Source organism: Grampus griseus (genome assembly GCF_964374135.1).
Source record: "Grampus griseus genome assembly, chromosome: 11".
NCBI lineage: Eukaryota > Metazoa > Chordata > Mammalia > Artiodactyla > Delphinidae > Grampus > Grampus griseus.
The window spans coordinates 49,440,875-49,459,116 of NC_139005.1; the positions used below are offsets into that span (position 1 = coordinate 49,440,875).

The 18,242-nt window shown below is 33.7% G+C and overlaps 1 protein-coding gene across 3 annotated transcripts in view; it reads left to right on the forward strand.

Moving 5' to 3' along the window:
* Window positions 1–18,242, forward strand: part of USP15 (ubiquitin specific peptidase 15) — a 127,102-nt gene that overhangs the window by 47,509 nt on the left and 61,351 nt on the right. For all 3 annotated transcript variants that reach the window (XM_082665047.1, XM_082665048.1, XM_082665049.1), the window contains 2 exons: window positions 4,953–5,098; window positions 9,571–9,632. In XM_082665047.1, the coding sequence (XP_082521173.1) occupies window positions 4,953–5,098; window positions 9,571–9,632 (208 nt within the window). The remainder of the gene's footprint in view (window positions 1–4,952; window positions 5,099–9,570; window positions 9,633–18,242) is intronic.

Below are 18,242 nucleotides of genomic sequence, written 5' to 3' on the forward strand. Positions count from 1 at the left end.
AACTTAGAAAGAAAAATTAGAAAATTTATGAATTATAGCACCATATAGCTTTTCTTGTTGGAACCAGTCATTAAGTACACTTTATTAAAAGTAAATAAAAATATTTCTGAATTTCTTAAGTACATTTGACTTTCACCACATAGCCATTTCACTGCAGAAAAATGCTTTTAACTCATAATTTTCATGAAATAGTACCATTCTTCAATTTCTAATGCTTGGTTAATCCTAATGTTTTTGCCAGACATTATGTATGGATTTTTTATTTTCCCTCTCTTTATTTACCTAGAGCATTTGTAAGTTGAGATGCAATTTCAATAAACTCACACAGTCATCTTTCTAAAATGAATGCTTAAAATGTTAGGAACTCCATATAAATGTCATTTCATTACATTATTATGGATAAAGTATTATTATGGATAAAGTACTTAACGTTTTCAGTTCTAGATTTTTGGAACATATTCAGGAAAGTAAAACATTTCTATATCCTAAGAACTGAAAGTTTTAAATGTATAGAATTACATTAATCATGATATTTAAGAATCTTTAAGAATCTGTAAGTCTGTCCAACAAAGATGACCTATTAAAATTAATTCAGAGACTAACTTCTGAAATGTTCAGCCAATTGGAATATAAATAAGCTACCTCTTAAATGCTTGATGTAGGTAATGTTTTCTAGTTATTTTAAAGTTTGGTATTTTCTAGTTAAAGTTTGGTATTAAACTTTTGGTATTAAAGTTTCTTTGTTTCTTACCTCATTTCTATAGGAAAATTTTTTATATATATATATATAAAAGTTATATGAGACAATAAGAAACTTATTTTAGAACATTAGTTCACTGAAAAATATTTTAAAACTCGTTATATGAAGATCTAAGGTTTAATTTCTGAACTGAAAACAAGCATTTTGGAGTTTTTACGTTAAGTACTAGGTAAGAATTATCAAGGAGATGATTTGTAAAGAATCTCTGCTTCAAAAAGTTTATGATTTATATAGATGTTGATTAGCATAGCTTAAATTTACTAATACTTTAAAATGCTACCTACATTGGCTATATGCCTTAAAATTGTATATGAATAAATTTTTTCATATAGCTAACATTTCTTACTAGAACAGTTTTTTCAAACTGTGTTGTCTGTACTTTCGTGGTCATTAAGCAGTTTGTGGAGTAAAGAGAATGGAATGGAAAATATCAGAATAGAAAATATCAACATATATGTGTATAGTGGGACACAATTCCTTACTGTAGTTTTAAAAGTTTGAAAATGTATGTTAGAGCAAGTTTGCTTTTTAAGCAAAAAGTTTTGCAAAAATTAATCAAGCCAGGAATTTTAGAAACTTCATTGTTATTGTTATAATAGTTAGCAGTTATTGAATACTTACTATGCTTTAGGCACTTTACAGGAAATTTCTTATTTAAACCTCAACATTACTGTACCCTCATCTTCAAGGTGATAAAGCCTAGGCTAAGAAGGGTTAAGTAACCTACATAGGTTCACCCTGGTACCAAATGATAGAGCCAGTATTTTAACTCCTTAACCCAGCCTCTTATACCAGAGTCTCACTTCTTAATTTGCTGCCTTATACAATCTGTGCAAATGTTAATTGGGTTGATTTTGTGTTTCTTTAGGAAGTGAGTTTTGAAACAAAGAATTTGATAAGAAAGGAAATACGAGATGTATATTTTTCCCTGTGTGTTTTTTCAATCTTGATTAAAAAGGATCAAAATAGCTATGTACATGAAATACAGTATACAAATTTTGTAAATGGAATTAAGAAATATAAGCACCTGTTTTCTGTTTTTACCAAATAATAAAATGTTCTATTTTCAGCTAGTAATGCCTACATTGATTTATAATAAAAATGATAGTAGCCATAGGTAGGATCTAAATAATTTACCATGTTCAGAGCCAAAATACTTTGCCTTTTTAATATTTTTCTCCCTAAATTGATATATTTGGGTATTGAACATGTGTCAATAAGGAAGATAAAACTTGTTCTTATTTTTTCTTTAAAGATACCACTGAAAAATAATTTTATTATAAAATTTGAAAAATGCTTTATGTTTATAAAATTTATTAATAGAACTGCTTAACTTTCTTATTAAATGTTCCTACTAGAAATGTTTGTCACAATAATTTTATTTCTGTTATCTGTGTTAATATATTTTTATCTCTTTATGCTTTTCATTAACTGCCTAATAGAGTCGGATTAATATACAGAAAAATATGCACATGTTCTCAATACCTTGACATTCTCAACTCCAGTGATCTTGATCTGCATCCAGCCTCAACCACCAGTTCCCATAGATATACCCTAGGCTGTCATTATCTACAACTGCACTTGCCAAATTTCAGTTTAAGCAAACTGCTTTCTGGCTACCACTTCCTCTGCTCCCGTTCTCTCTTGAACCCACTAAATCAGACCAACCACTTCCTTGGTTCTGCTTCTGTGATGGTCTCTAATTCTACATTGATACATCCAGTGGTCGAAGTCTTCCATTTCTTAATGTGCCAGCAAAAATTAACATACTTACTGACTTTTCCATCTAGAAATATTTTCTCTTCACATGGCTGCCAGGGTACAAGTTCTCACTGGCTGCATCTTCTCAGAGTCCTTTGTAAGATCCTCTTCATATTTCTGACCTCAGAACATCAGTGTGATATGCTCAGTCCTTGGATCTTCTTTCTTTTCCTTGATGACTTCCTCTAGTCCCCTGGCTTTAAATACTTTTCTGTATATTGATGTCTTATATCTCCTACCCAGACTCTCCCTTAATTCCAGTTTCAACCATTCCATATCTTCACATGTGTCTGATGAGAATCTAAAGATAACATATATGAAACTAAACTCTCTCCCTTCCCCCTAAAAGCTACTACTCTGTCATTTTTCCTCATCTGAGTAATCGTCACTTGCACTCTTCTAATTGCTTAGGCCAAAACCCTTGGTATCATTCTGATTCTTTTCTGTTTCTCACCCTGCATATAATTTAGCAATGTATCTTCTAAGCAGTGCCTTCAGAATCTATTCCCAGTCTGACCACTTAACATTGCTTCCACAATTACCACCTTGGTTTGGATTTCTGTAGTAGCCTAGTCTCTCACCCTTGACATCCTGCAGTTTGTTTTCACTAGCAGCAAAAGTGAACATTTGAAGTGTCAATTGGATCATACCACTTCTCTGCTCAAAACTCCTAAATGACTTCTCTTCTTAATCAGATAAAATAGAATACTTTCATAACTGCCTCAATTCTGTATGATCCTACATGTGTACCTTTATGGTCTTATTTCCACCTTGCTCATTCCACTTTAGCCACATTGGTGCACCGTTCTCTTCTAAAACATGCCAAATACATTCCCATCTCAGGGTCTTTGCATTACCCTTTTCAAAACTCAATAAAGGGGGCATTTCCATATGTGTTGGTATATATTATATTATGTATATAAATATGTATGTATTAATAGAAAAAATGCCTGGAAGAAGTATCAAAATGTTAACAGTGGTTATTTCTAGGTGGACATTTTATTTCTACTTGTATTTTCTGAATTTTTGCAATGAGCAAGATTTATTTCTTCAATCAGGAAAGAAGTATTCATTTTTATAGAAAGACTAAAATGACCTCCCTTCCTTGGCTTCTTCCTCTGTCGTCCTTCCTACGTTATTTTCTGTTTCTTGATCTGGGTACTGCTTACACGGGTGTATCCACTATGGAAATTTATCATTATATACTGATGATTTGTGCATTTTTCTGTATACATTTACAGTTCAATAAAAAAAATCAATGCCGCCAAAATAGAAAGCAGTACTTACAGTATATTTATATTTCTTTAATGTAATTTTTTAAATGTTCTGGCTAGTTTGCATTAGGTTTTGAAATACACTATAGTATTTACTACTTATTTAATGCCTTAATCAAACTGTCATTGACTGTAAGACTATTAAAGAACATTAGCTGCTAAGTAGAACATAAACAGTGTTATTGGACTAAGTTTAATTATGTAGGATAGATGTGGGTTTTTATATTTTTTAAGAGAACATGTATTTTTAGGTTTAGTATTTTACAAATAATGGTTTTTCCAAAATTAATCAAGTATTCTAAAATTTAGAAGTATTTCATATTTCTTTATATGCCATAAAATATATTAAGTGTAATTTTCTTGAGTCTAAGTTAGGTAAGTTATTGACCATAATTTGATAGATATAGTAATATTTTCTAATATCTCTTTCTAATGTTTATGTACTTTAAAAGATTCATCTAAATATGGTACCGAAACTTAATTATTCTCAAACATGTAGACACTCCTATATCTTATTTTACAGCAGATTAAACTGCTCCAGTTTTTTAAAAGAAAGACTTCTTCCGTTCAGATAATTGGCTTAGAAATAAAGAAAATATATGGCTTTACCTTGGAAATAAGAAATTTTGACCAATTCAGACCTCTCTTCAAAGAAGGCACTTTTCTTTGTGTCCCTATATTCTATTTAATTTTAGATAGCTATTTAAACTGTAAATTGTATTCAACTTAATATAAATTATTCTTAAATTGGTTATAACTTAAAATATTTTTTATCTGTGGCATCTCTGAGTCATACTTTAATTTCTAACTCCAACATATCATTAGAAAATATATGGATTTTATAATGTGTAAAAAGTTAAAGTTCATCCTGTATAACATAAATTATATTTTAGTGTTATATGATTGAACTCTTACCTTTTGAGGTCTTAATTTCCCAAAGTAATCATCTGAGTTATAATTACCATTTTGTTCCTAAAAAGTATACCTGGTCTTAAAATTTTTCTTTATTGTTTTTATGTATTTCCTACATATTTGTTCATCTATTCTTGCTATTATATCAGTAATTTAAATTTAGGATTTTTATGTTAGTGAGCACTTAACTCTCTGTGGTATATTTTTAAATATTATATTTACATATCTTTCCTCCTTAAATCTAGATACAATTGAAAAGGAAATAAGAAAAATCTTCAATATTCCAGATGAAAAGGAGACCAGATTGTGGAACAAATACATGAGTAATACATTTGAACCACTGAATAAACCAGACAGCACCATTCAGGATGCTGGTTTATACCAAGGACAGGTATTTTTTAGCAATACTGTTTATTTTAAGCATATTATACATGAAGTTTTTGGGAGTCACAAACTTTATGGCTATCCTGACAATCTATAATGGATTCTACTGTTTCTGGTTTCCTCTTTCTAACTCTTCTCTATCCCTGCTGGTTACTAATTATAACTTTTGCTTCTCTCCTTGAGCTTGAGAATAACCTACTTTTTAAAAAGAAATTATTTTCCATTGAAAAATAGCTAATAAGGGGTCAGCAAACTTTTTGTAAAGGATCAAATAAATATTTTTGGCTCAGTGGTCTGTAAGGTCTCTGTCACGACTACAACTTTGCCATTGTAGTAGCAAGAAAGTAGCCATAAACAATATGTAAAAAATGGATATGGCTATGTTCCAACAAACTTTATTTACAAAAGCAGTCAGTGAGCTAAGTGAACTTAGTTTGCCAACCCCCGCTAGAAGGTATCAACCCCCAGTTTGGTCTTTCTTTATGACAGAATCTAAAGAAATGAATGTGTTGAGAAATGAAGACTTTTAGACACAATCAGCAAGTTCTACTGCTTCCACCTTCTAAATATCTCTTTAATTAATCTTTGTATCCCATTCTCACCCCTTATCTTTCCATAATCTCTTAACAAATCCCTCTGCTTCCAGTCTTTTGCATGTTCGTTCTCAGTCTTCCATATTTCTGTCAGAATACTCTTCCTAAAATGTAAACCTTATTATTTCCTTTTCATAAACCTTTCCTGCCTCCTTAACAATTGTAGAATAAAGTCCAGGCACCTTAACACAGCATGCAAGTCATGGTTTATCCTTTTGCCTAGTCTTCCAGCATCTTTCGATTATCCTTGCCTTTAGATCTACACTCTAATAATACCAAACTGAACTACTTATAGTTCCCTAAGCCTGCTATGCTTTTCCATACTCCTGTGCTTTCATATATGTTGTTCCATCTGCCTGTTGCCCCAGTCCCTGCATTCATCCAGAAAAAGTCCTTTTAAACATCCAAATATTGAAATTAAGCATCCCATCCTTTCATATAATCTAACCAGATCAGATTATTCATCCTTCAAATTCCAATTCAAAATTTGTCACATCATTTCTTGAGCCTTTCCTGATCTATTTATCTCAGTATCTAGTTGAGGTATAGGATTTGTTTTACTTTGGAGAAGAAATTTCTCCCTTAACTTCCATAGTGATTTACATATGTGTCTTGTATCATTCATTAAGTTAGTTATATATTAAGCTCCCCAACTAGACTGTGAGGTCCTGTTTTTAGTTGGACTTTGTGTCCTATTTATTTTTATTTTAGTACCTAACCCAGAGCCTGCCACTCTAGTATATGGAAGTTTTTTGTTTTGTTTTGTTCTGTTTTATTTAAAATTGATACTGATACATGATGTAAGTTATTAAACTCAGAGGAACAGAAGGAAATTAATTTTTTAGCAAATGCCTACTATATATCAAGTATTGTACTCGGCTATAAAACAGTGATTTTCAGACTTATTTTAGCCATTATATTCTTACGTGAAATCTTATGGAATCTAATAATATGTATTACAATTAAAAGGAGTTACCCAGGGCTTTCCTGGTGGCGCAGTGGTTGAGAGTCCGCCTGCCGCCTGGGGTTCGTGCCCCAGTCCGGGAAGATCCCACATACCGCGGAGCGGCTAGGCCCGTGAGCCGTGGCCGCTGAGCCTGTGCGTCCGGAGCCTGTGCTCCGCAACGGCAGAGGCCACAACAGTGAGAGGCCTGCGTACCGCAAAAAAAAAAAAAAAAAAAAGGAGTTACCCAGTTGAAGCTGAGTGTGTGAGACATTTGGAACTCTACTGGTTAGTCAACACTCCCCTCCTTAGCCAGCCAACTTCCTCTTTCTGTCTTCCAAATAGACATACACTTCTCTCCTTGGTTACCATCCATCAGGCCTTGAGGTAGCTCCAGGAGTACAATTTAAAATATATAGGATTATTTCTTTAAATCTTTTCAGTAATTGATTCTGAGTAATGGCTATTATTCTACTCATCATGTACATTAGAAAACCAAGGCTTAGAGAATTTAATTTGTTATTCTTGATAGGAATGCATTTATCAGAATGAAGATGACAATAAATTATTTTAATAAGAAGATTAACTATCTTATTAAATATATTATTCTTATAAAATATCTTTAGGGACATTTGATCTTTTGAAATAGGAATGGTTCAAAGAACATGGATTAAATTTTCTAGGTTTTGTACCAGTTATTTTCTGACTGATGATAGATGAACTAAACACTATCTTAGACTTAAAAGAAGTTTGGTTTTTTTTGTTTTGTTTTTTTACTGAAATAAAAGTATCCTCATTAGAAAGTGAAACGAAGATACATTATTGAAGAGTTTATCTCCCAAAATGGGTGGTCTTTATCTCTCTCCCTTGTATGTGTGTGTTCAATTTAATTAAATCTTAAAATCTTTTAAAAAATAATTTCATTTTGAGTTAAAGTTTTAACCATGAGCAAAATTTTATTCAGAAAATGATACATTTGAATAAACGAGTGAGTTTTAACATTTCTGGTGGCATTCAACATTAATATCTGTGACTGTAAAGACAAAAAGAATTTGGGGCTTCCCTGGTGGCGCAGTGGTTGAGAGTCCGCCTGCCGATGTAGGGGACATGGGTTCGTGCCCCGGTCCGGGAAGATAAAAAAGACAAAAAATTTAAAGTACAAATACTGCTAGGAATTAAAGGTTACCGTTGAACTTTAAATATTTACTTGATTCTTCAGCTTTAAGACCTTCCTTTAAAAAACAAGCCATAAATAATTATATTAAATGCATAACTTTGAAATTTTCTGTAGGTAAAATCTTTTGTTTTATAACTGGTTTAAGTCCTCCTAGAGACAAAGTTTGTATGTATGTATATATCTTCTTTTATATAATATAATTTCTATGTAGATGTCTGTAGAGTTATAAGTTGTAGCAAAGGAAAACCTTTCTTCAGAAGTTAAAAACTACTCACTAAATTCAGTTTTATAAATATGTAAATATATATCAGAATGATGCCAGTTGAGCATAATGGTTAATTGTCTGTGGTAGGTAAGGAGAGAAATATGATCAGGGAGGGATCAGGATGGCAGGTATACAGTGCACTTATTCACTATATGTTACATATACTTCATGTGTGTGTGTTTTTTTGTTTGTTTTTTTGGCCACACCATGTGGCATGCAGAAATCTTAGTTCCCTGACCAGGGATTGAACCCGTGCCCCCTGCACTGGGGGTGCAGAGTCTTAACCACTGGACCACCAGGGACGTCCCTCATGTGTGTTTTTTGAATGTAGGAAATAACTTTTTCTTTTAAAAGACAACTTTAGTATTTTAATTAGCATACTCTTTCAACAGCAAGATTCCATGAATTTTTTAAATCGCTATTTCGTTGGTATATGTGTTCTGAATCAGGCTTACATTTTACATTGTTAAGATCCAAATACCAGCTTATAAATTGCCTGAAACATATACTCAAAAGTATATTACTAAGAGTATACAGAACAGGTTACAAAATTGCAATTTTAAGAAACAAGAGTTAAACTGAATATGTAGAATATATACAAATTTTTAATGCCTTGAGTTTACTTCAAGGCATGTTTTCTATATTATAGTTTTCCTGTGGAAATTTAGATATTAACTTGTTGAGATGATCACATATTTCTTTTGTTAACTTAATTATTTTGGTTAGTTTTTCTTCTTTGCACAGACTTGCCCCTAGTAAAAACTAGAAGAAAGCCTTCTTTTTTAGACTGAAACATATGAAAAAAGATTCTGAGATGTTTTAAAATAAAGTGTAGCTCACCTTAGCCTGTACTTTTCATTTATTAGAGGTGTTTTTGGTCTACCCTGACCATGCTGCAGTAGGGAACTTAGTCTGATTCTCACACACATGGCTCTATCGTTTCTATGTTAAAAGATTTTATAATTTTATAATGTAAATAAAGACAAATTTCAAAGCCCCAAACAAATTATGTGTAATTATGTATACTCTGTAATTTGGGATTATCTTTGCCACTGTTCCTCAGTATTTGCATAATAATAGCTGACTGAGATCATACATCAGTATGTTTAACAACAACTATAACCATTTATTCAGCATCTGTTTTTTGCACAGTACTTTTACAAGCTACAAATAGAAAAGAAATAGAAAGTGTGCCCTAAACTCAAGGAACTTATATTGCATCTAGTTTTTTATACTTAAAGTCATAGAACCAATGATTTTCCTTGTAGTGTTTTACCTTCTTTCTTTCTGACCGTCATTGCTGACTTCTTATATTTAAGGTCTCTTTATCTCCCTTGGCCAGCTTTGGAATCAAAATGCAAATACCTCTTCACCTTGTCTACTGTGTCCTTTAAGTCATCGCAGAGTTACTTTAGTTTCTTAGCATATACAGCTAATCTTCTAAAGCTATTTTAACTTCAGGGTTAAGGAAAAACACTCTTTTATTGTGTCTTATTTGCAGGTGTTAGTGATAGAACAGAAGAATGAAGACGGAACATGGCCAAGGGGTCCTTCTACTCCTAAGTAAGTGCTCCCACTTTTTATGACTCAGTGCATGATGTTGAAGCTTTGATTTCAGATAATAAAATCCAGAATGATAGAAGAACCTAATTGTGTATTGCAATTGTAAATATATATAACTTCTTTATATTTTAATATTTTATTCTCGTATAGAAGTTATCTAAGTTTGCACTTAAATGAATATGCTGTAATTTAAAAGCCTTCCAATTCTAATCTCTTTCAGAATAAGGTACAGTATAAATACGTTATAAATGTAATGGTGCATTGTCTAATACAATCAAATCACTATTAAACATTTTATTTAATATTTTTCAAGCATTTTGTGGTGTTTTTAAAAGTGTCTGTTAAAAGAATGCTCTTTATGAAAATGAATCTGATGTGAAAGCAACATTTTAAATCTAATCGTGAAAGCAATATTTTATTTATTTAGATAGGTGTTTTAGAATATAACAGCACAAGTAGAGATAAAGGAGTATAAGAATTGCTTTTGATGGTAAATGAGTGATTAGAAACCTTTTTAACTTTTTTTTTAATTGTGGTAAGAAAACATAACTGATATCTGCCCTGTTAACAAAGTTTTAAATGTGTGCACTTACAGTATTGTTAACTGTAGGCACATTGTTGTACAGCAAATCTCTAGAATTTATTCATCTTGTATAACAAACTTTATTCCTGTTTAAGAGTAATTCCTCACTTCTCCCTTCCCCCAGCCCCTGGGAACCACCGTTCTACTCTCTGTTTCTATGAGTTTGACTAGTTTACATAGCCTCATATAAGTGGAATCATACAGTATTTGTCTGTGATTGGCTTACTTTACCAAACATACTGTCCCTTAGGTTCATCAGTGTTATCACATGTGGCATGATTTCCTTGCTTTTTTAAGGCTGAATAAAATTCCATTGTATGTATATACCATATTTTCTTTATCCATTTATCTGTCAATAGACATTTAGGTTGTTTTCATTATCTGGGCTATTGTAAATCATACTGCAGTGAACTTGAGAGTGCAGATGTCTCTTCAAGATACTGATTTCATTTCCTTTGGATATATACCCAGAAATGAGATTTCTGAATCATATGCTAGTTCTATTTCTAATTTTTTGAGGAATTTCCATACTGTTTTTCATAGCAGCTGCACCATCTTACATTTCCACCGACAGTATGCAAGGATTCCAATTTCCCCACATTCTTGCTAGTACTTATTATCTTTTGTTCTTTTGATAATAGACATCCTAACAGGTGTAAGGTGGTATCTCATTGTGGTTTGATTTGCATTTCCCCAATGATTTCTGATGTTGAACATCTTTTTAATATACCTATTACCTGTCTGTATGCCTTCTTTAGAGAAGTGTCTATTCAAAGAAGTCTCAGGCCCATTTTTTAATCTGGTTATTTGGGGGTTTTGCTGTTGAATTGTAATGAGTTTCTTATATATTTGGATATTAACCCCTTACCAGATATGTGGTTTAAAGATTTAAAAATAAGACCTGATACGGGGAGGGGGAAGGGTAAGCTGGGACGAAGTGAGAGAGTAGCATGGACATATATACACTACCAAATGTAAAACAGATAGCTAGTGGGAAGCAGCCGCATAGCACAGGGAGATCAACTCGGTGCTTTGTGACCACCTAGAGGGGTGGGATGGGGGGATGGGATAGGGAGGGTGGGAGCGAGGGAGATGCAAGAGGGAAGAGATAATGTGGACATATGTATACGTGTAACTGATTCACCCTGTTATAAAGCAGAAACTAACACACCACTGTAAAGCAATTATACTCCAATAAAGATGTTAAAAAAAAAAAAAAACCTGTATCTGTACATCTAGAAGAAATCTTAGGGGAAAAGCTTCATGACATTGGTCTAGGCAGCGATTTCATGAATATGACACCAAAAGCACAAGCAACAAAAGCAATTATAGACAAAAGGGACTACATCAGGCTAAAAAGTTTCCACACAGTAAAGGAAGCAATCAACAGAGTGAAAAGGCAACATGCCGAATGGGAGGAAATATTTTTAAGGGTTTTAGGATTATCAGAAACACTTAGGGCTAGTTGTATTTCAATATTTGGACTTTCTAAACCTCTGAGAAGTAATATGGTACGTGTGCCACCTGTTATTTTACTATTTTTGTAGAGTCCAGGGGGACTCTTATAGTTAAGCACATTAATATTCAGTAAGTATCCACACTAAGTAAGATAAAGAAGGAGTGTAAATAGCATCATTTCAGTTCAGATTAGATTGCCCTGAAGTGAATTATGAAAAATTTTTTAAGTTTTCAGAAACTTTGGAATTTCAGATTTTCTGATAAGAGGTTGTGAATTTGTGTTTTGAAACCTTAAAATAATGACTCTTAAATAAATAAATAAATAATTTAGTCATTGCTAACCTAGCTAATAAACTAAATTGCCAAGTGATAGTTCATTAGAATACAAAAAAAAATTTTAATCAGTATCTAGTGTATGAAAAGACTCTCAAAAAACTAAGAATAAAAGGGAATTCTCCTAACTTGTTAAAGCCTATAAACCCAAAATCTGTAGCAAACATTTAATTGAGAAATTTTGAACACAAACCAAATAAGATTAGAATTTTACAAAGAAATAAAATTCACTATTTACATATGATGCAATCAACATAAAATCCAAAACCAATCAGCAGACTACTAGAACTAAGAGAATTCAGCAACATTATCTAATACAAGATTAATTTGTAAAAATTAATAGGTGTTTTCCATACCCATAGGTCAGCGTTCTTTTTTATGAAGAACCAGATAAGTGTTTTTAGCTTTATGGGCCATAGGGTCTCTGACTCAACTATAACTACTGATACAGCAGTAGGCAGGGGACAGGTTCGAGCCCTCATCCAGGAAGATTCCACATGCCGCGGAGCAGCTAAGCCTGTGCACCACAACTACTGAATCTGTGCTCTAGAGCCCGTGAGCCACAGCTACTGAGCCCACGTGCCACAACTACTGAAGCCCTCATGCCTAGAGCCTGTGCTCCGCAACAAGAGAAGCCACTGCAGTGAGAAGCTTGCGCACCGCAATGAAGAGTATCCCCCGCTCGCCACAACTACAGAAAACCTGCACGCAGCAACGAAGACTCATAGCAGCCAAAAGGAAATAAAATAAATTTTAAAACACAGAAACAAAATTCTATCCTGACCTTTTTTTTTCCCCTCTGTTTGTGTGTGTGAGAAACTTCAGAAACTCATTCTAAAATTAACATATTCCAGTAAAGATCCAGGATTAGCTAAGTCAGTTTTGACAAAGAGGAGGAAGGGAAGTGTTTACCTACTAGATAGTAAGGATTACTGCAAAGCTATGGTAATAAAAACACTATGACACTAGCAAAAGAAAGGCAAATAGACTGGAATAAACTAGTGAGCTAAGAAAAACTCCTGTATGTATGGTAAGTGGCACTGCTCGGCAGTGAAAAACAGGTTGCTTAAAGCAGATAGGTGCTTAGATTTTATTAGGAGTACTATTTGGAGAAAAGAAAGCAGAATCACTGCCTTACACATTACATACAAAGACTCCAGAAGGACGAAAGACTCAAATAAGAAATGTAAAGCTTTAAAGCTAATAAGATATTTTGGAAAATATCTGTGACTTAGGGATCACAGAACATAGTGCGAAAATTAATGTTTGATTGCATTAAATTAAGTATTTCTGTTAAAGAAACCATATACAAAGTTAAAAGTCAAATGTCGGTTTTAGAAAATCTAAAACCTACAAGAGAATAATACCCACAGTGTACAAAGAACTGCTGTGAATTAACAGAAACAAAGCAAACAAGCTTTTAAAAAATAAAAGATATAAATAGTTTAAAGAAGGGGAAGCCCAAGTGCTGACAGGTAGCTGAGGAGATACACAAACTCACTAGTAATCAGAAAAATTAAAGCATGAGATACAATCTAATAGCCATCAGAATGACAAAAACTTAAAAGGATGCTAATAAAAAGTGTTTGGAGTGTTGTAGGAGAAGTCTTAGTACTGATGGTGGGAGTACAAACTACTACCATGCTATATATCAGTGTTTAATTAAATCAGGAATGCTTAATCCCTCTGACCCATCACTCAGTGGAATTTTTCACACAGGTCCCTGAATATACAATCTTTGTAGCTGCGTTGTTTGTGGTAGTGGGGATTTGAAGACAGCCTAGCTAAGTGTCTGTCTCTGGTAGAGTGAATAAGAAAAATGATGGTGATATACTGTGGAATGCCAGTGCAGCAGATAGAAGTAACAGTGGTGAGATCTTTGAAACTGGATAAACTTTAAAACATAGAGTTGAGAGAAAAAATAAAAACAAAATGAGATTTCACTCAGTACCATTTAGGTAAACTTAGAACATACTGTGTAAAATTATAATATTCAAGAACATTGAGAAAACACCTGTAGTGGAGGAAAATAGTATAGATAAAAAAAGTGAGGAATTAACATTTATTTATATGTATATAATTGAAGTAAGGATGCAAATTCTTTTTTTGGGTAAATGGCAACTTTAAAAGAAAAGTAGAATTCTGTGTGTGTTCATTGAAGTTACGTTACAAGCAGATGTAACTTAGACAAATTCAACTCCAGCAGAAGGCATGTAATTTTAAGTTCCTCAAGAAAGAAACTTCAAGTTATTAAGATACAGAACAGCCTGTTTTATATGCTTATAATTGTCATCATATCTGTCAGGAGACAACCCCTCGTCCTCAACATGGTATGAAGATGCTAGTTCTAATAAACATCACTAACCTGGGGTCTGTCCAGTGCTCATACTGCTTAGCACATAACCGTTTCCTACCTAGAGTGTCAAAAGCCAAGGAAAAATCATTAAAAGCTATAATATGGTGATAGAACGAAGACTCACCTGTTCAGTTTGTTAAAACACTGTTTCCTCAGCCCCATCCCCTGAATTTCTGTTTCAGTAGATCTGGGTAGGGCTCATGAATTTGCATTGCTACTAAGCTCACAGGTGATGCTAAGCTCACAGGTGGCACAGTGGTTGAGAGTCCGCCTGCCGATGCAGGGGACACGGGTTCGTGCCCCGGTCCGGGAAGATCCCACATGCCGTGGAGCAGCTGGGCCCGTGAGCCATGGCCGCTGAGCCTGCGCGTCCGGAGCCTGTGCTCCACAACACTGCAAAAACAAAACAAAACATGTAGTCCTATTTATAAAAATGTATATACCCTAAGACAATCCAAAATCTATATTAGAAACCTAAGAACCTACCTAAAAATTTTTCAAAAGTTTTCCATCTGGATTTTTCTGCTAGCTATCAATTTATAATTTGAATTTTTCATCTTTATATTCATGCTGTATTTTTAAAATATTAAAATGCTTAGTTTTTTTCAGAACGTGCATTTCTAATCTAGTTTTTAAGCATCTGATTTCTTAAAACCTCTCAAAAACGTGATATTTTCTAATGATACCTTAGAAAAGCTTAAACCAGTCTATTTTTCTATTCTGTTAATCAGAACGTACATTTCTTTTTTTTTTTTTTTTTTTTTTTGCGGTACGTGGGCCTCTCACTGTTGTGGCCTCTCCCGTTGCGGAGCACAGGCTCCGGACGCGCAGGCTCAGCGGCCATGGCTCACGGGCCCAGCCGCTCCACGGCATGTGGGATCTTCCCGGACCGGGGCACGAACCCGTCTCCCCTGTATCGGCAGGTGGACTCTCAACCACTGCGCCACCAGGGAAAACCAAGAACGTGCATTTCTAATCTAGTTCTTAAGCATCTCATTTCTTAAAACCTCTCAAAAACGTGGTATTTTCTAATGATACCTTAGAAAAGCTTAAACCACTCTTTTTTTCTATTCTGTTAAATTTGACTATTTTCCAAAGATGTTGGCATTGGATGGGTAGTCTGATTATTAAGTTGGAGATGTGTGGCTAGTTACATCTTGTTTTTGTGTGTGTGTTTGGTTTTTTTTGCGTTACGCGGACCTCTCACTGTTGTGGCCTCTCCTGTTGCGGAGCACAGGCTCCGGACGCACAGGCTTAGCGGCCATGGCTCACGGGCGCAGCCGCTCCGCGGCATATGGGATCTTCCCGGACCGGGGCACGAACCCGTGTCCCCTGCATCGGCAGGAGGACTCTTAACCACTGTGCCACCAGGGAAGCCCACATCCTGTATTTTTTTTTTAATTATTTTAAATAGAATAATTGTAGAATCCTGGGTGTTCCTGAAGAGAGGAGAAACCTAATCAATAGATTATCCCTTACTTTCCAGAAAATTTTTTTAATGTTAACACCTTATTCCTCAGTTAGAAGCAGTACAACTTCATTAATTGACTAAATTGTACTATTAATTTTTTTCTGTATGGTTTCATTTAGGTATAACTATCTCAAAGAATGCCTTTGAGATTACTAACATTATGGAAATAAAAAGGTCCAAATTTTGCTGTTTTCCTGAAATAAGTAAAAATTCTTGTGAGGGTAACATGAGAAGTTGATTTAATTCAGACGTTTTCATTAGTTGCTCAAAAATATTGACGAAACATGTGAGTAGAAATCTGGTGGTGGAAGATAAGCGTCATTGATAACTGAAGAGGCAGTTTTCATGGGCTAGAAAATATTCAGAGAAGAATCCAAAATCAACAAGGTAAGGCATGAGAGGCTAAAAAAAAATCAAATAGAAAACTAAGCCAGTAGTTCTTAACTCATATGTTGTCCCCCTGCCGTCTGTGGTGTTCTGATTAACAGAATTCCAAATTAGTGACTGAAGCACTAAGTGTAAACTTAATCTAGTGGCATATTAGTATTTTTACAGCACTCTGTCTCTGAGTGCTGTTCTTGGAGAGAGGAAGCACTTTATAAATAAAACCATTGCATACTATTTTTCAGTTAGGATAAATAATAAACATCTAGGTGACTCTGCAGTATTGTTTTTATTTTTTTTACACCAGCTGTTATGCTATTGTACCTGTTTAAATACACGTAGAAAAACTTAGCATATACTTTAGAATTTTTTAAAGAGTTATTAAGCCCAATTTGCATATATAGTAATTGCACAGTTAACTGTATAAATGGATTCAGAAATGGTGGATAGACCTATTAGATTGAAAATTCATATTAGGAAACTCTTGTCAGATAAAGTGTTTTCATTTTAACAATAAACTGTACAGAGACTTTTTAAGTATTTATAAGCATGATAGTCTCTGCTTACTTGAAAGATTAGATTTGGTTATGACAGTTTTATTTTGGTACTAAAAGAACAGGTTATTATAGTTCACAGAAAGTGCATTCTTAAAGTTTCTATGAAAGTATACAAATTTATTACCAATTTTAACCTTGTTCAAATACTGGAAATGGGGGATTGAGTGATTTTGGATGTAGCGGTCGAGAGGATGGCTCAAGAGCCAGTTTTTCATTTCTTGTCCTTCATGCATATTCATATATTTTAAGTTAATAACATGTGTTCATTTTGAAATGCAGCCTGTGAGCCATAAATCTAGGGTAACATTCTAAAACCTGCAATTTCTTGTCATTTTTAAAGATATTTTGAGTCTTTATAAATTTTCTTTCATGCTTCATCTCATTTTATCTTATTCTTATTATTGGTCTCATTAAGAAAAAGACATAGAACACGACATTGTAAATCAACTATACTCCAAAAAAAATTTTTTTAAAGAAAAAGACATAGAATGACTTTTTCTGAGACTTTATAAAGTTTGAGGTAATGGAACAGCCAAACAGAACTGCCTAGGATGAAGTTAAATATAGGGAGCCAAAGCTTGGAGAGTAATGAGAACTGCAGGTATGGAGTTATATTCCTAGAAGTGAGAAATATAAGGTGTATGTGAATTATCTAATTAAAAATGTAAAGAACTGTACACTAAACCTTAAAGGGTATCCCTAAGTAATGATATAAAACAAAGATCAAATAGGTAATCGTGTAGATTAAGGAAAACTTGGATTCTGTTTTATCATAGAGGCCAAAGGAAAAAAGAGCTTCTAGAAGAAAGGGAATGGTAAGCAGTGCTAAACGATGCAGAAATTGGGGGGAGACAGAAGAGATTCGGTGTATTTGACAAATGATGTCAGCATGATGAGAATGACAAATAGTAGGAAAAGAGGGGATGAATACCTAGTCAGAAAATGGAACACCTGGTATAGATCATTCATCATGTAATGTACTGAAAGAAGAAAGATAACTAAGGTGTAGTTGGTTGGAAAGGCAGGATTCCTGGAGAGAAAAAGAAACTGTATGTAAATCTGTTATTTATATATACACATCCTTTCCTGGGTGTTTGTCACCTAACGATGAAGGCAGCATAATGGTAGAATGAAGTTCTTGTGTACTGTATTTACCGATAAACTGGTTTTTTCTGGTTATTTTATTTTGGTGGTCCAAACTCCAAATCTTTGGAAAAGCTTGTGCTTGTACATAAACACACACTTCACGTAACTCTGTACTTTGAGGTTCCTCAATTTAATATTCATTAAGATCTTGAGTGTGTATGCAGATTTTCCTTTGAAATGCTGAAAATGCACATTGATTAAATAAATCTTTCCTTCATGTAAACACTGTTACCTACTTTCTGTTGTGATAAGATAATGTATAACCTAGTACTGTGTCTCCAAGTTTTACCAAAGATAGCATGGTCACAGTCAAGCTTCTTAG